This window comes from Bufo gargarizans, chromosome 2, assembly GCF_014858855.1.
Source record: "Bufo gargarizans isolate SCDJY-AF-19 chromosome 2, ASM1485885v1, whole genome shotgun sequence".
Taxonomy (NCBI): domain Eukaryota; kingdom Metazoa; phylum Chordata; class Amphibia; order Anura; family Bufonidae; genus Bufo; species Bufo gargarizans.
Genome location: NC_058081.1, coordinates 74922117 through 74948198, shown reverse-complemented (window position 1 = coordinate 74948198; position 26082 = coordinate 74922117). Strand labels below are relative to the sequence as shown.

Genomic DNA, 26082 nt, shown 5'->3' with positions numbered 1-26082 from the left:
CAGAATGCCTGATGTTGTCGTTGAGAAACCTCATGTATTGCTCTTTTTTCATGGTGCCGTTTACTGCTGATTAGGTTCCTTGGTCCACTGGCTGAAAAACACCCCCAAAGCATTAGGTTCCCACCACCTATGTTTGACAGTGGGGATGGTGTAGTTTGGGTTGAAGGCTTCTCTTTTTTTTACGCCCAATGAAGGAAACATCATTGTGACCAAACAATTAAATTTTTGTTTCATCTGACCATAACACAGAAGACCAGAAGTCTTCTTCTTTGTCCAGATGAGCTTTTGCAAAGGCCAAGCAAGCTTTTGTGTGCTTTATTACTTGCTGGTTGAATAAAAGTAACTTTAAGTCAAAATTTGCCTGGGGTATGGGCAGCACTGTAACTGACTTCCTGTCCTGTGTCAGTTGGAGATCAGAGTGTTGGTCACATGACACAGCTGAGGATCACAAGGGAGGTTATAACTCACAAATACAGTCACCGATAGGAAAACTGCCTTCACTACGGCTCACATCATGTACCTTTCTAAGTCAAAATGTTTGTGGCAGTGCTTCTTTAAAGTTAAGATATATATATATATATATATATATATATATATATATATATATATATCGAAGCCATTTTACTACCATCATGTGCACAAGCATTACTGTGTCTACTTTGTCAGGACCCCCTTTAAATGAGCAATTTTGACGAAACTATAGGAAAAAGAGCATCTAGCGGCCCGCTCATTGGAGAAGAGGTCTCACAGTGGCTACGTGTATAGACAGATTATTGCGCTGCACTAAAACCAACTGTTAAAAAGCAAAACTATCTATTTTAGTGCAAGTTACCATTTTATGACACCTATCTACCACACAACCAGCAGGTACATTATATATTGAATTCTCACTTTTTACATTTGTAAAACACAGGTTTTTTTTTTTTACTTTTGCAAAACACAGTTCTAAATTCTCTCTCTAAAGCGAAGAGTCGAGCGATTACTGAACCACATTTCCCATGATGCTCAGCCAGGGAACATCATGGTGGCCATAGGTCAGTAATAGCTCAAGTTGTGCAGATATCAAATATACAAAGTGAATCTGTCTATCCCTCCATATAAAGCCATAGATGAGTAATAGGAGAAAGCTCTGCCCTGAGCAGGATAAAGGCAAGGCTCTGTTCACATCTGGACCACAGTTTCTGGCATGCAGTGCTATACGAGTCTGGCAAAACAATGGATTTCTTGATGGTACTGGAGAGACCCTGATATAAGTTCATAAACCATGACACGGATGTGAACAAGACCTTAAATAACTCCCAGATAAAAAAAAAAAATTGCACCTGAAAAAGGGGGATGTTCTACCGCCTGAAAAGGGCTATTCATATTTAAAGTGCACCTGCCACGAGAAAGGCAAAAAGAGTTGCTCGGTTGGGGCTGCCGAGCTGACGCCATATTCCGCTGTCCCGCAAGACCTTACCGCTCACCCTTTAAACAGGGCCGCCTGTCTCCATGGCAGGTACATCCTAAGGTGCTGGGATGTCTCACCTGAAAACTAAGTGGGTGGATTCAATGACAAATAATGTGTACAATAAGGTAGGGGGTTCCTAAAAAAAGTTACGTCATATAGCATAATTCTCTATAACACATATTACAAAAAGTATTTTTCCTAAAATCAGATAATCACCAAACAAAATTCCTTGAGTTGTTCTCTTCTGTCATACAGGGTCATTTTTTGGTCATCTCTGTGCCTGGGAAAGCTAGGTGACGACCACTGCTAAGAGTAGCAACATCTAAAGCTTACCAAACACATTAGAAGTGCGTGTCAGGCAATTTCGGCTGAACCAGGCAACCATCTAATGTATATGTGGGCATCCAGACTCTTCTCTGAAGAAGGGTGATCAGGCAGTTGGATTTCAACATGCCCGATCCTTTTCTTCTCAGGGGAGACTAGCTGATGGCAGAGGTGTCTGGAAGCAGCTACTCCCCTCTCCCTATTAAGGACACACACACTTGGGCAAACTGAATGCTCATGAGTATTGGGGGTTAAAAGTGATAGATGTTGGCCAGCAGCTATGTAAATGGGAGCTGTAATGGTGGCCGTGTCAACTGCCACCCAGCTTTCCTGGAAACAGACAGGGATATGACACATGTCAATGACATCTGTAAGCACTTGACAGAAGAGGACTTCTATTTTCTTGTGATCTGATGCTCTCACATACATTACAATACATTTCTAGTGCCACTGAACGGTTATAACATTAGCGCTTCTCATACAGTACTATTTACTCGGATTTTGGAAAAACATTCCCGTCGACGCCATGACAGATCTAAGGAGACATTTGTGAAGGTGCAAATACAGCATCAGAGAGAACTTCCATAGACGGCAGCAAGTTCAGGTGGGTAATCTATAGGACCAGGGTGCCACTGGGTGCTAATTCACTGGCATTCATAAAAGTGGAGAGAAATCTGTGACAATTCTGCATGGCAACCTCCTAGCTGACAGGTGGCGCTGAAGACATCAAATCTGAAAAACAAAAGTAGAAGAGTCATTCAGATTCATATATATGAACTCAAAATGTAATTTTATATACAGTCAGGTCCATAAATATTGGGACATCGACACAATTCTAACATTTTTGGCTCTATACACCACCACAATGGATGAAATGAAACGAACAAGATGTGCCTTAACTGCAGACTGTCAGCTTTAATTTGAGGATATTTACATCCAAATCAGGTGAACGGTGCAGGAATTACAACAGTTTGCATATGTGCCTCCCACTTGTTAAGGAACCAAAAGTAATGGGACAATTGGCTTCTCAGCTGTTCCATGGCCAGGTGTGTGTTATTCCCTCATTATCCCAATTGCAATGAGCAGATAAAAGGCCCAGAGTTCATTTCAAGTGTGCGATTCGCATTTGGAATCTGTTGCTGTCAACTCTCAAGATGAGATCCAAAGAGCTGTCACTATCAGTGAAGCAAGCCATCATTAGGCTGAAAAAACACAACAAACCCATCAGAGAGATAGCAAAAAGATTAGGCCTGGCCAAAACAACTGTTTGGAACATTCCTAAAAAGAAGGAACGCATCGGTGAGCTCAGCAAAACCAAAAGACCCGGAAGACCACGGAAAACAACTGTGGTGGATGACCGAAGAATTCTTTCCCTGGTGAAGAAAACCCCCTTCACAACAGTTGGTCAGATCAAGAACACTCTCCAGGAGGTATTATTCTGTCCCATTACTTTTGGTCCCTTAACAAGTGGGAGGCACATATGCAAACTGTTGTAATTCCTGCACCGTTCACCTGATTTGGATGTTAATACCCTCAAATTAAAGCTGACAGTCTGCAGGTAAAGCACATCTTGTACGTTTCATTTCAAATCCATTGTGGTGGTGTATAGAGCCAAAAATGTTAGAATTGTGTCGATGTCCCAATATTTATGGACCTGACTGTAAATAGGGTGACCGCAATGTGCCACACGTGGCTAGAAGGCCTCTTTCATGTGATTCCTGACCACCAAGGCTCTTGATCTGGTGCCGTCTGCTTTCTGTTTAATACAAATATGTCCGATGAACTTTAGAGCATACAGCGCCACTTATAGGTGAATCTGAGCAGGGCAGCTTTTACTCTCACTAAAAAGTGAAATAACAGACCCATGTATTGTTTCCGAATGAAGCAGTTTATTTTCGGCTTTGCCCTTCTCATGGCAGGGCAAGAAGAAATCTTACGTAGCACCTGCCATCGTATGACTTTTATGAGACCTTCTGCTCGTGCCATTTTGGAGGGCAAAACCCTTACAAACTGATTTAACCACATAGGGAGCAAGCCGATTGTGGTCTTCAAGGGAACCCCGTCACCTGGTTTGACGCCTCTAAAGTTCCAGCACGTAGTGATGCAGCTGGGGTTTAGTATCTTAAACCTACCTATATAGCAAACCTATCCATCTCGGAAAGAATAGTAAATGAGAATTAAACATATCAGAAGAGTCCAGGACTCTTTTGTAGGCGCACTGCATTGCTGAGCTTAGTAAGGTATGTCTCGCTTCACTGTGCATTTGTCCCATGTGTAGTGCATGCACAGTGAAGTGAGGCCTACCCTCCTCGACTTCATCAGGACAGTGCTCAAGCGGGGTGGAGAGTCCTGGACTCTTCTCCCGGTAATATCTATTATCATTTACTATTCTTTGCAAGGAGGCAGGTTTGGGACCCTAAACCCCAGCTGAATAACAGCATGCTGTTGGATAGGTGGCCCCAAACTGGGTAAAAAAAAGTCTCTTTAAGGAACATGGATATTTTTTGCTTTTGCTTCGCACATTTCTATTGGCCGTAATTTTTTATTTTTTTTCACACCATTTTGGTCTGATCTTTGGCTACTTTCACACTAGCGTTTTAGTTATGCCCCTATGACGGATCTCAATACTGGAAAAAAAAAAAACACTTCAGTTTTGTCCCTATTCATTGGCAATAGGGACAAAACTTAAATGAACAGAACGGAGTGCTCCAAAATGCATTCCGTTCCGTTTAGTTGCGTTCCCATACCGGAGAGTAAACCGCAACATGTTGTAGTTTGCTTTCAGTCATGCGGAGCAAAACGGATCCGGCATGACCTCCAATGCAAGTCAATGGGGACGGATCCGATTTCTCTGCCACAATAGAAAACAAATCCGTCCCCCACTGACTTTCAATGGAGTTCATGACGGATCCGTCTTTGCTATGTTACAGATAATGCAACCAGATCCGTTCATAATGGAGCAGGCGCTTGTATTTTCAGTAACGGAAGTGTTTTTTTACTGAACCCTGCCGGATCCAGCAAAAAGGCTAGTGTGAAAGTAGCCTTAGGCCTCTTTCACACTTGCGTTGTCCGGATCCAGCGTGTACTCCACTTGCCGGAATTACACGCCGGATCCGGAAAAACGCAAGTGTACTGAAAGCATTTGAAGACGGATCCGTCTTCAAAATGCTTTCAGTGTTACTATGGCAGCCCCATGCGCATGGATGACGTGCCATGTGATCCATGCGCTTGGGGCGCCCTGACGTCACTCTGGAGCGCCCCGGGAGCCGCACGGACGGTAAGTATGCTGCTCCCCCGCTCCCCACTACACTTTACCATGGCTGCCAGGACTTTAGCGTCCCGGCAGCCATGGTAACCATTGAGAAAAAGCTAAACGTCGGATCCGGTAATGCGCCGAAACGACGTTTAGCTTAAGGCCGGATCCGGATCAATGCCTTTCAATGGCCATTAATTCCGGATCCGGCCTTGCGGCAAGTGTTCAGGATTTTTGGCCGGAGCAAAAAGCGCAGCATGCTGCGGTATTTTCTCCGGCCAAAAAACGTTCTGTTCCGGAACTGAAGACATCCTGATGCATCCTGAATGGATTTCACTCCATTCAGAATGCATTAGGATAATCCTGAACAGGATTCTTCCGGCATAGAGCCCCGACGACGGAACTCTATGCCGGAAGACAAGAACGCAAGTGTGAAAGAGGCCTTATCCAGAGCGACAGAGAATAAAACGAAAACATGCACAATGCTCACCTTCCCCCGGTGTCTTTTCAGGTCTGTAAATTCCCCTCCATGTCCCCTTTCTCCCACCCTCCATCCCGCCTCAATTGCTCGCAGCTTCATTGATTGATTAGTGATGCCTTACTAATGGCAGTGTGGCACAGCGTGTAACGTGTAGTATAGTATTACTCGCTACACCCTTGTAACAGAGGGCGAATGTCATTTATTGTACTCTACTCCCAGTCCACGCTGTGTCACCGCATACTTTCTATGATTCATTGTTGGTAAAGCCAGTTTCCGTCAGACCTCCCTTGTAGAAGAATGATATGTTGTACTCCACATTCAGGTCACTCTTACCTTATGATCCAATCTCTGGTACTCCCCTGAATTTGGCCGCCTGCCACCTTTTGAGCGTCTTCCTTCAATAGCAAAAGCGATGATCTGAGAAAGGCAGGAAAAAAAAAATACAATGGGGATAAAATGTCAAAAACATCAACTACACTCATTTCAGCACCATGGGGGAGATTTATTAAGACTGGCGCTTTCCGATATCCCCTGCGCTGCCAAAAGATGCGCCTAATTTATGACAAGACGCACGCCTCGTCATTCTCCTGCAGTATGTGCGCCTAACCAGAAATCTACGACTGCTCAGAGCTGCCGTGAATTTCTGGCTTCATTTACGCGTACATGAGGATAAATTTGTCAAAGTGCCTGGTCATGCCCCCTTCCTGCCCTTTCAGAAAAGTGGCTAGGACGGCGAAAAGTGGCAGATGCAAAAAATGTTTTTAAAAGTCGCACTTATTAACGCCACTTTTCAGGATCGCAGGGAATGATAAATCTCCCCCTATATGATATATGCTAGTGATTACCGCTACAAGTGACTGCATTATAGAGGCTGACAGACTGGAGGAGCACGATTTAGCGCAGGGCAAAGGAGAGCATCGGAGCATGAACTGCATGAGCAGGGAGCCAGTTAAGTACATTCAGTGCGTGGGGCCCGGCATATAGGGGATCAGTTTTTAGTCTCGAATAACCCCTTTAAAGACGGCAGAACTGTTGTATAATGCAAGCACTCTGATGCAGGGACCCACTCATATCATTTGAATGGCTGATTAGTCTATTCTGATGTAATGTCTGATTTTTATTTTAAATGTTCTCTCAGAAATATAAAGTGCTGCAGAATATGCTGGTGCTATGGGCAGATTGCCATTTACCTTGCGTTTGTTGTGGTAAGCAATGTACAGTACAGCCACAAGGATAGCCGAGGTAACCAGATAAGCAAAGAAATGGCTGCTTTCGGACTCCTCTTGGAAAACACTGTTCTCTTGATTTCCAGATGGACTTTTTTCTTGTTGGTCTGGAATGTCGTTATTCACATCAGACTCCAAATTCATGTCAAGTACACCATTATCTTCATTATCTTCAATTTCATCATCGTCCTCTGGCTGTGTTTCTTCATTATCCTCCTCCTCCTGAGTCTCCCCCGCTTTAGGCTGCGCCTCCTCCTGGGTCTCCCCCGCTTTAGGCTGCGCCTCCTCCTGGGTCTCCCCCGCTTTAGGCTGCGCCTCCCCCGCTTTAGGCTGGGTCTCCCCCGCTTTAGGCTGCCCCTGCTCCTGGGTTTCCCCCGCTTTAGGCTGCCCCTGCTCCTGGGTCTCCCCCGCTTTAGGCTGCCCCTGCTCCTGGGTCTCCCCCGCTTTAGGCTGCCCCTGCTCCTGGGTCTCCCCCGCTTTAGGCTGCCCCTGCTCCTGGGTCTCCCCCGCTTTAGGCTGCCCCTGGGTCTCCCCCGCTTTAGGCTGCCCCTGGGTCTCCCCCGCTTTAGGCTGCCCCTGCTCCTGGGTCTCCCCCGCTTTAGGCTGCCCCTGCTCCTGGGTCTCCCCCGCTTTAGGCTGCCCCTGCCCCTGGGTCTCCCCCGCTTTAGGCTGCCCCTGCTCCTGGGTCTCCCCCGCTTTAGGCTGCGCCTGGGTCTCCCCCGCTTTAGGCTGCCCCGGCTCCTGGGTCTCCCCCGCTTTAGGCTGCCCCGGCTCCTGGGTCTCCCCCGCTTTAGGCTGCCCCGGCTCCTGGGTCTCCCCCGCTTTAGGCTGCCCCGGCTCCTGGGTCTCCCCCGCTTTAGGCTGCCCCGGCTCCTGGGTCTCCCCCGCTTTAGGCTGCCCCGGCTCCTGGGTCTCCCCCGCTTTAGGCTGCCCCGGCTCCTGGGTCTCCCCCGCTTTAGGCTGCCCCGGCTCCTGGGTCTCCCCCGCTTTAGGCTGCCCCGGCTCCTGGGTCTCCCCCGCTTTAGGCTGCCCCTGCTCCTGGGTCTCCCCCGCTTTAGGCTGCCCCTGCTCCTGGGTCTCCCCCGCTTTAGGCTGCCCCTGCTCCTGGGTCTCCCCCGCTTTAGGCTGCCCCTGCTCCTGGGTCTCCCCCGCTTTAGGCTGCCCCTGCGTCTCCCCCGCTTTAGGCTGTGCCTGCTCCTGGGTCTTCCCCGCTTCAGGCTGCGCCTGCTCCTGGGTCTTTCCTGCTTCAGGCTGCGCCTGCTCCTGGGCCTTTCCCCCTACAAGTGGTGCCTTCTCCTGGGCGTTTCCTGCTTCAGGTGGTCCCTTCTCCTGATTCGGCTCTGCTTTAGGCAGTGTTTTTTCCCCATGTTTCCCATCTGCTTGGGACTTTACTGCTTGAACTTGGGACTTCTCTGCTTCAGACTGGATCTTTGCTTGGGAGACGTCTGGCCGGGGATTCCCTGCATTAGTCTTGAAAGGCTTGTCCAAGTTCCCATTCTTCACAGAATCTTCATCAGGTGAATTTAAAGGTGCACCTGTTGAAAGAACATGACAACATAAGAATATATAAGAAGCTGCTCACTGATCTTTCCATCTTTATAATAGCCTCTAAACACATCAGACACATTCTGGCCCTGTATGTGAAAAAAAACATAAAATCTAATTTAATACAGGTTAGCGAGACCAATTTAGAGTCAGTTTGGGTTACCTTGCAGCTTGATAATCATAAGGTAACTCGTGTGATATATAGACCACCTAGCCAAGTCAAAGAATTAGATGATCTACTAGTTGAGGAAATAGGTAAAATGACATTGAAGGGGGAAGTTATCATTATGGGAGATTTCAATCTTCCTGATGTAAACTGGAAAACCAAAATAGCTAGTTCTGCCAGGGGTACAGATATTCTAAATTCCCTACTGGGATTATCTCTACAGCAAGTAGTGGAGGAGCCAACCCGGAAGGAGGCCATTTTAGATTTAGTATTCACAAATGGGAATTTGGTATCTGATATTACTGTAGGGGAAAGCTTGGGGTCTAGTGATCACCAGTCAGTGTGGTTTACTATAAGTACAGTGACTGAGTCACACCACACAAAAACAAAAAAGTTTTAGATTTTAGAAAAACGTTTCTAAAATTAGATTAGTGGTATACGAGTCCCTATCAGATTGGAACAGTTTCAATGGAGTCCAGGAGAAATGGGACTACCGTATATACTCGAGTATAAGACGAGTTTTTTGGCACATATTTTTGTGCTCAAAAAGCCCCCTCGTCTTATACTCGAGTCTAGGTCTTGATTGCGAAAATTCGCAAAAAAAAAAAAAATCGCATTCAAATTTTCGCATAGAAATTCGCATGAACTGGTATTTTCCTAAAAATCGAATATTCGCTTTAGTTGGTTTTTGTACTGTTAAAGTTATTGTTGATACCATATTGTTTTTCAAAAACCTTTAACCTACTGATGCCTCAATTAATGTAATTTTATTGGTACGGTATCTATTTTTATTTTTGAAATTTTCCAGTAGCTGCTGCATTTCCCACCCTAGTCTTATACTCAAGTCAATTTTTCCCATTTTTTGGGGGTAAAATTAGGGGCCTCGGCTTATATTCGGGTCGGCTTATACTCGAGTATATACGGTACTTAAAAGTGGCACTATTGAAGGCAACAGATAATTGCATTAGGCTTGTCAGTAAAAGCAAAAAAAGGAAGAGACCACTGTGGTACTCAGCAGAAGTGGCCAAAATCATTAAAAACAAAAAGACAGCATTTAGGAATTATAAAAAATAAAAAAACACGAGGATGACAGGAAATTTTATAAGATTAGGCAGAGAGAGGCCTACCAAGTTATAAGAGCACACAACAGGTTTTTTTTTGCGGTCCGCTAATTGGGGATCCGTTGTCCGTTGTGTTTCTGTGTGTCTTCTGTTTGGGCGGACCGCCAAAAAATAAAGGAAGGTTAAAAAAGTGTAATTTTAATATCCCCACCCAGGATACTGGTATATATGCCGGTCACCAGGCAACTGATTCCACAAAAACGGATGCGGGCGACAGACGGTTGTGCATCCCTATTTTTGACGGTCCCATTGACTTGAATGGGTCCACTAACAGTTTTTCGCAGACAAGAATAGGACAGGTTATATTTTTTTGACGGACTCGAACCACGGACGCGGATAACAAACGGTGGACTATCTGCATTTTTAACGGCTCCATAGAAATGAATGGGTCCGCTTTAGAAACGCTAAAATTGGCGGAACGGACGCGGAAACAAACAACGGTCGAGTGCATGAGGCCTAAAGCACAGGTAGAAGAGAAATTAGCTCAGCCAGTGAAAAAAGGTAATAAGGCATTCTTCAGATACATAAATTAAAAAAGGAAACTAAAACAAGGAATTACCAAATTAAAAACAAAAGAAGGAAGGTATATGGAAGAAGATAAAGAACTAGCTGACTGCCTCAATGAATACTCCTGTTCAGTTATTACAAAGGAAAATAAAGGAAAAGGACCTCAGTTAGGAAAGAAGACCAATGAATCTGTTGATGCATGTGTCTTTACAGAGGAAGAGGTTCTAAGTCAACTGTCTAAAATTAATACAAATAAGTCACAGGGGCCTGATGGGATACACCCAAAGCTATTAAAAGAGCTCAGCGGTGAACTAGCAAAACCATTAAAAGGGAGTCTGTCACCTCCATATGGCCATATACAGTGCTTACATGGCTCTGTAGCACACCTATACAGGATTGTAACGGTACCTTTGTTCTTTTCTTTAGACTTGCACCAGCAGGAAAAACGAAGTTTAATTCATATGCAAATGAGAACTCGCAAGTGCCCAGTGGCGGCGTTCAGTGTGTAGGAGCCCAGGCTGCTCTGCCTTCTTTTCACTTTACTCCTCCCCAGCCTCTTCCTTTGCCCGCCCTCCAAGTCCGGACCCATCGATGAGGGAAGAGACTTGGAGGGCGGGCAAAGGCAGAGGCTGGGGAGGAGTAAAGTGAAAAGAAGGCAGAGCAGCCTGGGCACCTACACACTGAACGCCGCCCCTGGGCACTTGCGAGTTCTCATTTGCATATGAATTAAACTTCGTTTTTCCTGCTGGTGCAAGTCTAAAGAAAAGAACAAAGGTACCGTTACAATCCTGTATAGGTGTGCTACAGAGCCATGTAAGCACTCTATATGGCCATATGGAGGTGACAGACTCCCTTTAACAGATTTATTTAACCAATCATTGGTAACAGGAGTCGTCCCAGAAGATTGGAAATTAGCAAATGTTGTGCCCATTCACAAGAAAGGTAGTAGGGAGGAATCGGGCAACTATAGGCCAGTAAGCCTGACATCAATAGTGAGGAAATTAATGGAAACCATACTTAAGGAGAGGTTTCCATTAATTTGGATTGAAAGATGAAAAACAGCATGGGTTTACTTCAGGGAGATCATGCCAAACTAATCTTATTGATTTTTTTGATTGGGTGACTAAAACAATAGATGGCGGAGGTGCAGTAGACATCGCTTATCTAGACTTTAGTAAGGCTTTCGATACTGTCCCACATAGAAGGCTTATCAATAAATTGCAGTCTTTGGGCTTGGACTCCCATATTGTTGGATTAGGCAGTGGCTGAGGGACAGGCAACAGAGGGTTGTAGTCAATGGAGTATATTCAGACCAAGGTCTTGTTACCAGTGGGGTACCTCAGGGATCTGTTCTGGGACCCATATTGTTTAATATCTTTATCAGCGAAATTGCAGAAGGCCTCGATGGTAAGGTGTGTCTTTTTACTGATGACACAAAGATTTGTAACAGGGTTGATGTTCCTGGAGGGATACACCAAATGGAAAAGGATTTAGGAAAACTAGAGGAATGGTCAAAAATCTGGCAACTAAAATGTAATGTTGATAAGTGCAAGATAATGCACCTGGGACGTAAAATCCCAAGAGCAGAATATAAAATCAGTGATACAGTCCTAACCTCAGTATCTGAGGAAAGGGATTTAGGGGTCATTATTTCCGAAGACTTAAAGGTAGGCAGACAATGTCATAGAGCAGCAGGAAATGCTAGCAGAATGCTTGGGTGTATAGGGAGAGGCATTACTAGTAGAAAGAGGGAGGTGCTCATGCCGCTCTACAGAGCACTAGTGACACCTCATTTGGAGTATTGCGCTCAGTACTGGAGACCATATCTCCAGAAGGATATTGATACTTTGGAGAGAGTTCAGAGAAGAGCTACTAAACTGGTACATGGATTGCAGGACAAAACTTACCAGGAAAGATGAAAGGACCTTAACATGTATAGCTTGGAAGAAAGACGAGACAGAGGGGATATGATAGAAACTTAAATACATAAAGGGAATCAACAATGTAAAAGAGGAGAGAATATTTAATAGAAGAAAAACTGCTACAAGAGGACATAGTTTTAAATTAGAGGGGCAAAGGTTTAAAAGTAATATTAGGAAGTATTACTTTACTGAGAGAGTAGTGGATGCATGGAATAGCCTTCCTGCAGAAGTGGTAGCTGCAAATACAGTGGAGGAGTTTAATCTCTTGGGGACACAGGGTGTACAGGTACATACTGTGTACTTCCGATCACTGCCGAACGGCGGGTGGTTATCGGAACAGAGTGCCTGCTGAAATCATTCAGCAGGCACTCTGTGACAATGCCGAGGGGGGTCCTGTGACCCTGCCCCCCGTATCGGCAATCGCTGCAAACTGTGACCGTGGGGATCAGAAAGTTCAAAATGACACATATTTTCATTTTTAACCCCCCCCCCCCCCACAGCCCTCATTGTTATGTGCTGGAGGGCGCGTGATCATCCGCCCGCCCCCTCTCTCATTTCCAGGATGGCCGAGCGGTTAGCAGAGTATCAGCACTCTGACACTCTGCTTGAAACGGCTGACATCTGTGCTTCCATGCCACGTAGGGACCGCTGTATAGAAGGGGTTAACAGGGAGGGAGCTCCCTCCCCCATAGTACCAATCAAACCGCCATCTCATCCCGCAAAAAATGAGTCCGTACATAAGACAGTCGCCCAAAAAAAAATATATATATATGGCTTTCAGAATGTGGAGACACTAAAAAAATATTTTTTTTCAAAAATGCTTTATTATGTAAAACTGAAACAAAAAAATCCCAAAAGTAGTCATATTTGGCATTGTCACATCCGTAACAACCTGCTCTATAGAAATAGCTCACGGTCTAACTTGACAGATCAATGATATAAATAACAAAAAATAAACGGTCCCAAAACAGCAATTTTTTTTGCAAATTTTCCATTTTAATCCATTTTTCCAGTAACAAAGCAAGGGTTAACAGCCAAACAAAACTCAATATTTATTGCCCTGATTCTGTAGTTTGCAGAAACACCCCATATGTGGTCGTAAACTGCTGTATGGCCGAACGGCAGGGCACAGAAGGAAAGGAATGCCATATGGTTTTTGGAAGGCAGATTTTGCTGGACTGGTTTTTTGACACCATGTCCCATTTGAAGCCCCCCTAGAGTAGAAACTCCAGAAAAGTGACTCTAAGACACTACACCCCTCAAGAAAGTGCACTACGTCATAGCAACCAATGACGCCGTGCGCTCCTGCTCTCAGCAGGAATCCAGGCCGGCATACCATGGACCGCTCTCGGCCGCGGAACACGGCCGTGTGCATTCGGCCTAAGTGCTGAGTGATAACTTTAAAACGCTTTGACTTATCCAGGCCATTCCGAGACAGTTTTTTCGTCACATATTGTACTTCATGACACTGGTAAAATGAAGTAAAAAAAAAATCATTTTTATTTATAAAAAAAACTTTACCCAGAATTTGTAAAAAATTGCAAATTTCCAAGTTTCAATTTCTCTACTTCTATAATACATAGTAATACCTCCTCAAATAGTTATTACTGTACATTCCCCATATGTCTACTTCATGTTTGGATCATTTTGGGAATGGTATTTTATTTTTTGGGGATGTTACAAGGCTTAGAAGTTTAGAAGCAAATCTTGAAATTTTTCAGAAATTTTCAAAAACCCAATTTTTAGGGACCAGTTCAGGCCTGAAGTCACTTTGCGAGGCTTACATAATAGAAACCACCCAAAAATGACCCCATTCTATAAACTACACCCCTCAAGGTATTCAAAACTGATTTTACAAACTTTGTTAACCCTTTAGGTGTTCCACAAGAATTAATGGAAAATAGAGATACAATTTCAAAATTTCACATTTTTGGCAGATTTTCCAGTTACAAACCAAGGGTTAACAGCCAAACCAAACTCAATATTTATGGCCCCGATTCTGTAGTTTACAGAAACACCCCATATGTGGTCGTAAACCACTGTACGGGCACACGGCAGGGCGCAGAAGGAAAGGAATGCCATAAGGTTTTTGGAACACAGGTTTTGCTGGACTGTTTTTTTTTTTTTTTTTTTTTTTTACACCATGTCCCATTTGAAGCCCCCCTGATGCACCCTTAGAGTAGAAACTCCAAAAAATTTACCCCATTTTAGAAACTACAGGATAGGGTGGCAGTATTGTTGGTACTAGTTTAGGGTACATATGATTTTTGGTTGCTCTATATTACACTTTTTGTGAGGCAAGGTAACAAGAAATAGCTGTTTTGGCACAGTTTTTATTTTTTGTTTTATTTTTATTCATCTGACAGGTTAGATCATGTGTTATTTTTATAGACCAGGTTGTCACGGACGCTGCGATACCTAATATGTATACTTTTCTTTTTTATTTATGTAAGTTTTACACAATGATTTCATTTTTGAAGCAAAAGAAATCATGTTTTAGTGTTTCCATAGTCCGAGAGCCATAATTTTTTCAGTTTTTGGGCGATTACCTTGGGTAGGGTATGATTTTTGCAGGATGAGATGACGGTTTTATTGGCATTAATTTGGGGTGCGTGTGACTTTTTGATCACTAGCTATTACACTTTTTGTGATGTAAGGTGACAAAAAATGGTTTATTTAGCACAGTTTTTATTTTTTACGGTGTTCATCTGAGTGGTTAGGTCATGTGATATTTGTATACAGCCGGTCGATACGGACGCGGTGATACCTAATATGTATACTTTTTTATTTATTTATGTAAGTTTTACACAATAATATTTTTGAAAGAAAAAAAAATCATGTTTTAGTGTCTCCATATTCTGAGAGCCATAGTTTTTTCAGTTTTTGGGCGATTATCTTAGGTAGGCTCTCATTTTTTGCAGCATGAGATGACTGTTTGATTGGCACTATTTTGGGGTGCATATGACTTTTTGATCGCTTGCTATTACACTTTTTGTCATGCAAGGTGACAAAAAATGGTTTATTTAGCACAGTTTTTATTTTTTACGGTGTTCATCTGAGGGGTTAGGTCATGTGATATTTTTATAGAGCTGGTCGATACGGACGCGGCGATAATATGTATACTTTTTTTTCCCCCCTATTTTTTACCAATTTTTTTTTTACTTTATTTGTGGAAAATGACGTTTTTGTTTATGGTTACTTGAAACCTTTTTTTTTTCAACTTTTTTTCACTTAACTTTTTGTCCCACTTGGGGACTCGAACTTTTGGGGGTCTAATCCCCTTTACAGTACATTTCAATACAGAAGTATTGGAATGCATTGGCTGTATGAGTAATACAGTGTGTGTTACTCATACAGCTTCCGGCCTGTGAGGTCCAGTGGGCTGGTTCTCACAGGCTCGTCACCGGAAGGCAGCGCGATGCCTTCCTTAGGCATCGCGCTGCCTTCCATGCCATTGGGTCCCCCCTACAGCCGCATGGGGACCCGATGGTACCGCCGCCCGCCGGATAAGGTAAAACCGCAAACCGCAGGTCTGAATTGAGGACTCTGCAAACATGGCGTACTGGTCTGGTACGTCCTAAGTCCCTAAGGGGTTAAGCATGCATGGGATAGGCATAAGGCCATCCTTCATATAAGATAGGACCAGGGGCTATCCATAGTATTCAGTATATTGGGCAGACTAGATGGGCCAAATGGTTCTTATCTGCCGACACATTCTATGTTTCTATTCTCGTAGGCAAATAATAAAAGACTTGACAATACACTGACCGGCATTATTCACTCATGGCGTGGTGGTATTATTCAGACATAGTATGGGGTGACATCTGGTCACAGTATGACGGTATTAGTCTGCATCTGCACTAGTGTTTTTTTTTTTGCTTTATGTTTTTCTTTTGTTGACTGCAATATGCAGTTTGGGATCAGCCTGTCCTAAAAAATAAACAGCAATAAATTCACTTGAATGGAAGCTGAGCCGCAGTACCCCGGCGTGGCCACAACACAGGGGACGGAGCTTTCTGCTTTTGACTACATCCACAAGATGGTGTTCGATGCTGTGCCCTTAACAACTGATTTTGGGGTGCCGGGAGTCGGAGCCCCACTGATATGATATTGATTCACAGAATAAGCGTACTCTATAACTTAGAGGGGCTGTGCAGCAATACAATACCGATAACCTATCCTCTGACGAGGGGCTTACTACTTGAAGTTTCCGCTGTGGGTCGTCTCCTTTGCAGAGGCGCGCAGTGTAATTACAACAGTTGGATTGTATAAGGGCTATGAATGGCTTACCCTATGGCAAGTCCCCTTTAATGTTAATTTACAGAAACCCGCCCAGAGTGAATGTGCATGGTCAAGTATAATCATTCATCCCAATTGGTGCTTCATCTCTGAGCACAATTACAGGTCACCAGTACTTTAATACAGGACTATGCACGGTCACCGGTGGCAGACCCACTTCTGCCATGAGGCGAGATGAGTATCTTGCCTCAGACATCCGACCTGCCTATGAGGGCGACCTCTTGCACTGTGTCTCACGAAATGATGTGATAACATCACAAACGCTGTCGGTCATGATCACGTCATCGAGCGCACGCCACTCGGCACTCCCACAGAAATGCCCATACAGAACTAGATTCAACTTCTCATTCTCAACCACAAAGCTCTCCACAGTGTGCCCCCCCCCCCCCTACATCTCTTCCCTCATTTCTATCTACCACCCCACCTGTGCTTTCCGTTCAGCGAAAGACTTACGGCTGCCATCCACCATAATCCGAACCTCTCACTCCCGTCTCCAAGACTTCTCCCGAGCTGCTCCAGGTCTCTGGAATGCTCTACCCTAAGCAATTAGGTTAACCCATAACATCCATAGTTTTAGGCGCTCCCTAAAAGCACATGTTTTTAGGGTGACCTATCACATAGCCTAATCCAATTCTTCTCCATTGCCTGCCCCCCCACATCCTCATTCTTCTGAACCTGATCCATCAGCAGACAGCCATACCCTGTGCACTGAGAAGCGCTCCAGATATCGGCTGGTGACGGCTCATGCGGCCTTAGATCTACTCCCCCATTGTGTTAAGATGGCCGGACCACTGCATAAAACAAGCACTTGTTGCCTTTTGTGTCACCCCTGTCTCCTCATAGATTGTAAGCTCTTGTGAGCAGGCCCCTCGCTCCTCTGGTTTTAAATGCTGACGTGTTTGATGCTATGTTATTTATGACTCTGTTTATACACAAACCCACTGAATGTAAAGCGATGTGGAATATGTTGGCGCTATCTAAATAAGGATTATTATAATATTATTATTAAGTGAATGGAGAGCGGGCGTGCATGCGCACTGCACCCTTTGTCACTTTGCGGGCTCCGATCCAAGGACAGGTGCAGGTCCCAGACGTGGAACCCACACCTATCAGACATTGTGGGAATATCCTATCGATACGCCCCCAATATCCAAGATGGGACAATCCCTTTAAACATGGGTAGTCAAGCATCTTTTTATGCCAGATGTCCGTTCCCATTGCATTATTTGTGTCCACAGGACGTAGATAGAATGGAAGTTAGGAAGCAGGAAAGCAGCATTAGATGTACAGTATCTCACAAAAGTCAGCACACCCCTCACATTTTTGTAATTATTTTCATGGGCCAACACTGAAGATCTGACACTTTGATGCAATGTGAAGTAGTCGGTGTACAGCTTGTATAATGGTGTCAATTTGGTGTGTCCTCATATGTACTGTGACACACTGAAGCAGAGCATGATCCCCTCCCTTTGGAAACTGGGCCGAAGGGCAATATTCCAACATGATAATGACCCCAAACACACCTCCAAGACGACCACTGCCTTGCCAAAGAAACTGAGGGTAAAGGTGCTGGACTGGCCAAGCATGTCTCCAGACCTAAACCCTATTGAGCATCTGTGAGGCCTCCTCAAATGGAAGGTGGAGGAGCTCAAGGTCTCTAACATCCACCAGCTCCGTGATGTCGTCATGGAGGAGTGGAAGAGGATTCCAGTGGCAACCTGTGAAGCTCTAGAGAACTCCATGCCCAAGAGAGTTAAAGAGGACCTTTCATGGTTTTGTATTAATTGAGATAAATACCTTTACTTGGGGGGGTACCCCCCACTGATGCTGCCACCCTGTCTTATTTTTTAAAATATCGCTCCTGCGCCCCGCTGTATTTTTCCCACTCAGTATATTAATACTGAGCATCGGTACAGGGAGGAGGAGGCACCAGGGTTTCTCAATGGGCGTCTCCTTCTCCCGCTGTGATTGGATCGAGCTACAGCCAGGGAGGAGACGCCCATTGAGAAACCCTAGCGTCTCCTCCTCCCTGTACCGATGCTCAGTATTAGCATACTGAGCGGGAAAACCGCGGGGCGCAGGAGCAATATAAAAAAATAATAATAATAATCAGGCAGGGTGGCAGCATTACCCTGCAAGTAAAGGTATTTATCTAAAATAAAAAATATAAAACACGAAAGGTCCTCTTTAAGGCAGCAATGGAAAATACTGGTGGCCACACAAAATATTGACACTTTGGGCACAATTTGGCCATTGTCACTTAGGGGTGTACTCACTTTTGTTGCCAGCGGTTTAGACATTAATGGCTGTGTTTTGAGTTATTTTAAGGGCACGCCAAATTTACACCATTATACAAGCTGTACACCGACTACTTCACATTGCATCAAAAGTGTCAGATCTTCAGTGCTGTCCCATAAAAATATAAGAAAATATTTACAAAAATGTGAGGGGTGTGCTGACTTTTGTGAGATACTGTAGCTGACATTGCAGCCAATACGCAGGGGTGACAGACATTAGATGAAAAGAGAAGAAGCCTCGCACAAAGCACAGGCTGGATTCATGGAGGGCATATGAGGCTAGGTCTCTGGGGGGCACACGAGGCTGTGGTGGGGACATGCCGTGACTGTGGCTGCCATGTGATGCAAAAGTGAAAAGTCGAAGATCTCTGGCCAGCAAAGTCTAGAATGGAAGTCATAGGAAGAACACTTCATACCATTCTGGGGCAGGTGGAAAAGGAATGGAGAAGTGGACAACTACAAAGCAGAGAAGAAGTCAGGCATTATTCACACAATAGTGAAAAACAAGTGTCACAGTCATTTTCAGAAACAGAGAAGTCTATGGGGCTGTTCACATTGCCTGTGAATAACAAAAGTCCATATATACACGTCCAGACGATTTTCAACCGCTGTTTAGCAAATATACAGGAACGAATCCTTAAAGGGGTTCTCCAAGATCTTTTAAAATGTGGAAAAAAAAATTTGAAAAAATTTGAAAATATCCTGCACCATGAGGAACGGTGAATAATATGTGACTGCTACAAGCTCCCTGACAATTTTTTTTAAGAAAACAGTTCTTAAAAAAAAAAAGATAAAAACCAAAAGTAACAAGTGTTAGACGCACTGGAAATAGACGCGCAATGGCCAAGAAAAACGGAGTTTATCTTTTTTGAATGGCTAAATGGGTGAATGCAGCCTAAATGGATTTAACAGGTTATTCCCATCTGTTACGCCCTATTCACATAATCGTGTTGCCGCTATTGCCCGGTTGCGGTTTGCAAAACACGGGCACCAGTCATGGGAACTCTGCATCGTGATGAGGACCCACTGACTTGAACAAGATACAGCGAAAGATAGGACATGTTCTATCTTTTGCAGTGCAGAGACACAGACCCAGAAGCTCACGGATAGTCCTCCAAACCGTGCCTCCGTGACATGCCCTATCTTCTGTGGAGCGGAGACACGGACCCAGAAGCTCACGGAAAGTCCTCCAATCCGTGTCTCCGTGACATGCCCTATCTTCTGTGGAGCGGAGACACGGACCCAGAAGCTCACGGAAGGGCTTCCGATCCGTGCCATGTCCTATCTTTCACCGCACTTTGCGTATCGTGGACTCATTCAAGTCAATGGGTCTGCACCGTTATGCGTAGTTCACACAGCCGATGCACGTGTTTTGTGGACCCACGGTTTGCAGTCGGCAACACGGCCGTGTGAATGGGCCCTTAGAGTGACGGGAATAACCTCAATGCCCAATAAAGGGCAATACACATAGCCACCAACGATCTGCTGCCAATATGAGTCTCCGAAGCCACCAGGGAGCTATAAGAGCATGACGGCAGCTGCAGGGTCACCGCTGGAAGCCATAGGTTAGAGGACCACTAGTGGCCTTCAAATGATGAGAAAATCAGCCTGTATTCACAGAAATTAGCCAGCACATCAGATAGCTGCCTTTTTTCAACGGGGAACAAAAGTAGGTGGTCAGTCTCTCCTGGCGCCGCTTATCAGACACCAGGTCTGCCAGGCAAAAATCAAAGCAACCTTAGGAGGCAATATCGGAAATTCCAAGTAGATCTGCTGACTAAAACCACCACTTATGTGACCTGCTTACAGTCACGTACTGGTTCTTTGGCTTCCTCCCACTCATCTGAAGACATTTATAGGTTATTTGGCTTCCTATGAAATTGACTCAGTGTGCAGGTCTGAGATAGGGAAAATAACTGGAGCTCCTATGGTGACGGGCAATGATGTGACTGTTACGGTGCTGTGGACAGGATGGCGTTAAAGGGGTGCTCTCACTTCAGCAAATGGCATTTATCATGTAGATGCAGTTAAAACAAGGCACTTACTAATGTATTGTGATTCTCCATATTGCCTCCTTTGCTGGCTGGATTCATTTTTCCATAACGTTATACACTGCTTGTTTCCATGGTTATGACCACCCTGTAATCCAACAGAGGTGGCCGTGCGTATGTGCCCTCCTATGGTCCAGGCCACCAGAGAGGGCAGTCCTTTTTTCTATAGTGTGCAGGCATGGCCACCTATGCTGGATGGCGGGGTGGTCGTAACCATGGATATGAGCAGTGTATAATGTGATGGAAAAATCACAATGCATTAGTAAGGGCCTTGTATTAACTTTCTTTACGTGATAAATGACATTTGTTGAAGTACGACAACCCCTTTAAAGAAGCAATGAGAAATAAATAATACTAACCTGAGGTTGCATTAACTTTCGGGCGTCATAGAAACCTGTACAAGCATTTCTATGATTTGCACGCCTATTTCTTAGCATGAGACTTTTTTTGGTGTGGAGTGGTGCAGTCTGTGCCGAGTCTAGTCAGCTCCTGCGGCATTAATTCAGGAGTTGGCGGCAGGAGCTGAACAGACCCCGAACAGGCCGCTCTAACACCGCGTGGCACTGACGTAAAGGGGTAATCCCGATAAGTAGATTATCACATCGGTCCGATTCCCGACACCCCAGCCAATCAGCTGTTACAGGGAGCTGCCGCGGCGGTTCTGGGTCAGCGCCGTACATGGTACAGCAGCTCAGCCCCCTTCACTTCAATGGGGCTGAACTGCAACCAGGCCATGTGACAGGTTACATCAAATGGCCTAGGAAGAGGCCGCGGTGCTCACGGAGTGCTAGCCTCTTCTAACAGCTGATCAGCGGGGGTCCAGGGTGTCGGGATAGGTCATCAATATAAATTACAGGATAACCCCTGTAAGATATGCCCCCATTGTCTGATAGGTGCGGGTCCCTATCTGCCGCCCTCTATTCATTTTTATGGAGCCGCCAAAAATAGCCAAGAGCTGGCTTGGCTATTTCCGTCGGCCCCATAGAAATGAATGGGAGTGGTGGCCACGGAAGCGCGGTGCGCTCCCTTTCACTTGTATGGGGACAGCGCTTGGCGGTGTCCGGACCCCGGGAAACCCGTTGGTCCTCCAGTTACCACTCTCCCCGCTCCGTTCTCAGCGTAAGTGCGGGTTCCAAAGGTGGGACCCGCACCTATCAAAAAATGGGGGCATCACATTTTCTGTGATGGGAATACCCCTTTTAGTTAGTTTCCCGCTATAATGGCTGGGATCTGAGATAACTTATCAGGGCTTCCTAACCCCCTAGATCAGTGATGGCTAACCTTGGCACTCCAGCTGTGGTAAAACTACAACTCCCAAGATGCCCCCCTTGCTTGGCTGCTCTCAGAACTCTGTAGAAATAAATGGAGCATGCTGGGAGTCGTAGTTTCACCACAGCTGGAGTGCCAAGGTTAGCCTTCACTGCTCTAGATGGTGCGGTCAATAGCAATTGCAGCATCAAGGCAGTTATACGGGGGGGGGGGGGGCGACTCCCTTTGTCACCATCGCCCCCCTGTGAACGCAATTGCAAGATGAATTGTCATGGCAGCTGGGGGTATAAAAAAAGGCACCTAGGCCTGCCAGACTGTATGCCACAGCTAGGTACCCAAGGTAGATGAGTGCATTATAAAAGTGATGTACACTAGTGGGGCTAAAAATAATAATAATGACAGGTTACAAACCTGTCAGAATACAGATGGCGGTAGAAGCGCAGTATGTCATCATCTCCATAGCCTGCCTCAGTGGTGGAGATGATGTAAGCTTCATGTGAGCCGAGCTGTGTGGTGACGGATACACAAGTCCCTAACCGCTGCCCTTGCTTCACTCCCAGTCTCTAGGGCCACGCTCTGCGCTTCCTTGCCTACTAAAGGTGGCGATACACGTTAAAGGACTTTTATACCGATGGCTAAGCCTTAGGATAGTCATCAATATCTGACTGGTGGGGTCCGACTCCCAGCCCTCTCACCAATCCGCTTCATTTCAGTAACAACAAAAGTACACAGCTCCATCTTCTGTGTAGTGGAGGAAGCTGGTACTGCAGGACAGGGGAGTCAGACCCCCGCAGATCAGATATTGATGACCTGTCTTAAAAGCCATCAATTTAAAAATTGCAGAGAACCCCTTTAAGGGACTTCTACGTGGGCAGGTGATAGGGTGTGCAATACCAATTGTGCACCTGATCATCTGTCCATGTTAAAGGGTCTTGAAAGCGCGCTGACTGACCTGCTATAACACTTACGGGCCAAAACCTGGGTGCAAACATACCCCAGAAATATCGGGGGCGGCTATACATAGCAGTCAGTAGACAGGTCAATCATGGGCCCCTGTGGAGACCGGACTGATGTGAGTGGGCAGCGCTGCAGACGCGATCACAGAAACAACTAGAAATAAGAACTGGATGTACTCGTTCTTCTCGTCCGGGTTCTGGGCCATCGCAGGGTGATTGAGTGATGGACACGTGCGAATACAGAGCTTAGTTCAAATGGAATCGCCCACGTGGAAAACAAGTGGTGAACCGCTCGACGGATTCACACTGAGCAGTTTGAGATTTTTTTTTACATATTTTTTACACCCATAAGCAGGAGGAGAACAGCAGACATGATGGCCTCAGGTCAGCGCCGGCAGAAGCTTCTTCCAGTAAAGCAGAGCCGACGGTTCCCATCCTGTTTACCTTCCTTCACTGAACCTCCTGTGCGCCATCACTGCCCGACTTATCTGCAGACTGCATGCCACTGGGTTTGTCTGGCCGAAACCCGGCACTCATGCTGGAAAGTGGCTGGTTCCCATTAAAGTCAATGGAGTCTGGCGGCAAACAGCAGTATCGTGCAATGCCGGATCCGGTGAACTCCGATAGGTCGGTCTCTGCCAGATCAGGTTACAGGAGATGTGAATATAGCCAAGAGCTCATAACTACTGTGTGGTGGCACATAACTACTGGGAGCGGGCACTAAGGGGGCATAACTACTGTGTGGTGGTACATAGCTACTAAGAGCGGGCACTAAGGGGGCGTAACTACTGTGTGGTGGCACATAACTACTGGGAGCGGGCACTAAGGGGGCATAACTACTGTGTGGTGGTACATAGCTACTAAGAGCGGGCACTAAGGGGGCGTAACTACTGTGTGGTGGCACATAACTACTGGGAGCGGGCACTAAGGGGGCATAACTACTGTGTGGTGGTACATAGCTACTAAGAGCGGGCACTAAGGGGGCGTAACTACTGTGTGGTGGCACATAACTACTGGGAGCGGGCACTAAGGGGGCATAACTACTGTGTGGTGGCACATAACTACTGGGAGCAGGCACTAAGGGGGCATAACTACTGTGTGGTGGCATATAACTATTGGGAGCAGGCACTAAGGGGCCATAACTACTGTGTGGTAGCACAAAACTACTGGGAGCAGGCACTAAGGGGGATAATTAATAAGAGGGGGCATTAAGATGGAGAAACCAATGTAAAGGGGTGTAACTACTGTGTGGTGGCACATAACTACTAAGAGCGGGCACTAAGGGGGCATAACTACTGTGTGGTGGTACATAGCTACTGGGAGCGGGCACTAAGGCAGTGTAACTACTGTGAGGGGGCAATAACATGGGGGCACTAAAATGGGCCTGATCCCAATGGAGAATGTCACAAATCAGACCGGTCACCATATAGAAGGGGCACCCGGGGTCCTGCAGAGCGCGGCCATCTTTGTACTGAGGCCTCTAATGCCCCTCCCCCACCACTGGCAATATTCCATACCTAGGGCATATATTATCATTCCTTACATAATCCATCATCATCATCAGGGTTATGTAATAATCTGCAAAATAGCAATCACAGACTGCAGGACCATTATTATAATTACAGGGCAGTCAGCGGGGGGTAAGGCCCGGGGGGAACACGGATGACAGGTGGAAGGGACCCCAGACCGGAAGTGCCCGCATTTAAAGTGACAGTCACCGCCCCCGCAGTAGTGCAGTGTGTATTGTTTCTCACCTTTACCTTGGGACACGGCAGCCGCCAGCAGCAGCACGGAGAGGAGCAGCGCGGAGCACACACGGACAGCCATGCCTGGTGAACGTTCTCTGACACTTCCTGTAAGTCTTCCGGTGACACAGAGGACGGCCACGTTGGTATACCCGGGGGCGGAGGATCTGCGGTGTACAAACATGGCCGCTGATGAGGAGTGTTTTCGGGCGCCACCTGGTGGGGGAGTGTGGAAGAATGCACGGAACACTTCCAGAAATGTGTAGCGTAATCCATAGCATTGCAAGCCAGTTCCTCAAGAAAATGTGAATAATTTGGCTGTTTTTACTCCTAAATGAGGCACGCCTAAATAAATAGGTTAGAAAATAGGCGCAAAAGTTTGAAAACTTCTGAATTAGTCTTAAAACTCTAAATAGGTGCAACAATGCCTCCAAAACAAGCACAAAATCAGTTGGTAAATGAGACTTTTAAAGTGGCTGTCCAGGTCCAGAGCTGAACACGGACATAACCCCTTCTTCCTCCACTCAGCCCTTCTGACATGAGCATCGGCGCATTTCGTGCTCCGATGCTCTCCCTTGCTCATCACGCAGGTCAACGCCTTTTTCTTAAACCTCTATTTTCACCCCGGCAGCCCCCCTGACTTGAGCATCGGAGCAGTTCATGCTCCGATGCTCTCCTTTGCGCTGCGCTAAATCGCGCAGGGCAAAGGCTCATTTGTTTACAATAACACACTGCCAGGCGGAGGCTTCAGCCCGGCAGTGTGTTCGGTGACGTCACCAGCTCTGATGGGTGGAATTTAGCGCTCCCCTAGCCTTTTTACTGGCTAGAGCAGCACTAAAGCCCGCCCATCAGTGCCGGTGACGTCACCGGGCTCCCTGAGCAGCCGGAGGAAGAGGCTTCAGCGCTCCTGCAAGGGACCCGGTACGTCACTGAGTCTAAGAAAACTTCACTTCCGGCGAAGAATTTCCTAAAAGAAAACTAAGCTTCAGAAACATGTGGAAAAGGTAGGTGTCACGATGCGCTCTGTGCGTGGTTCCAGGAGGTAGGGACGGCCGAGGCGCACCCGCGACATCAGCGCGCCCCGCTTCGCCCGTTCCCGTGGTAACCACACTGGGGCTGAGTGCCAAGCTGATGACTTGGCCCTCGGCTGTATTGGAACTCAAGAGTCATGTGACGCTGGCCACGTCACATGACTCCACTAGCGCCCTATTTAAACAGGCAATCTGCTGGTCACAGATTGCCTGTTATTGAGATCCTTCCTGCGATAAACTCAGGGCCGTCTTTAACAAGGGGCAAAAGGGGAGCTGCCCCGGGCCCAGTTGCTCCTGGGGGGCCCAAGGTAGCTCCCTCTTGAGCCCTGCTGGCCACTGCCCCGGGTGTCAGACTGTCAGCTACACAGGGCGTGCTGCCATGCCATGCCTGTGATTCTCTTAGGAGAAAGGACCTTAGATGACATCATCACCATGTGAC

At 46.1% G+C, this 26082-nt stretch overlaps 1 protein-coding gene across 2 annotated transcripts; it reads right to left on the bottom strand.

Moving 5' to 3' along the window:
* Positions 1-803: 803 nt before the first annotated feature.
* TGOLN2 (trans-golgi network protein 2) lies at positions 804-24762 on the bottom strand. 2 transcript variants are annotated; one of them, XM_044279194.1, is made up of 4 exons: positions 24622-24762; positions 6699-8269; positions 5842-5925; positions 804-2506 (listed from the first exon to the last, which is right to left on the bottom strand). In XM_044279194.1, exons 1-4 carry the CDS (start codon positions 24692-24694, stop codon positions 2501-2503), a joined length of 1734 nt encoding a protein of 577 aa, XP_044135129.1. In that variant the 5' UTR covers positions 24695-24762; the 3' UTR covers positions 804-2500. The 2 variants fall into 2 exon arrangements, with proteins under 2 accessions (XP_044135129.1, XP_044135130.1); XM_044279195.1 differs by having other exon boundaries at positions 24628-24762.
* Positions 24763-26082: the final 1320 nt, after the last annotated feature.

What these genes read in the sequence shown, in the direction of transcription:
- TGOLN2 (XM_044279194.1), bottom strand. Translation starts at nt 24,694, where the DNA reads ATGGCTGTCCGTGTGTGCTCCGCGCTGCTCCTCTCCGTGCTGCTGCTG. An exon ending in TGCCGTGTCCCAAGGTAAAG is followed by an intron (nt 8,270 to 24,621) that starts GTGAGAAACAAT and finishes TTCTTTCAACAG; the next exon opens with GTGCACCTTTAAATTCACCT. An exon ending in CTTACCACAACAAACGCAAG is followed by an intron (nt 5,926 to 6,698) that starts GTAAATGGCAAT and finishes TGCCTTTCTCAG; the next exon opens with ATCATCGCTTTTGCTATTGA.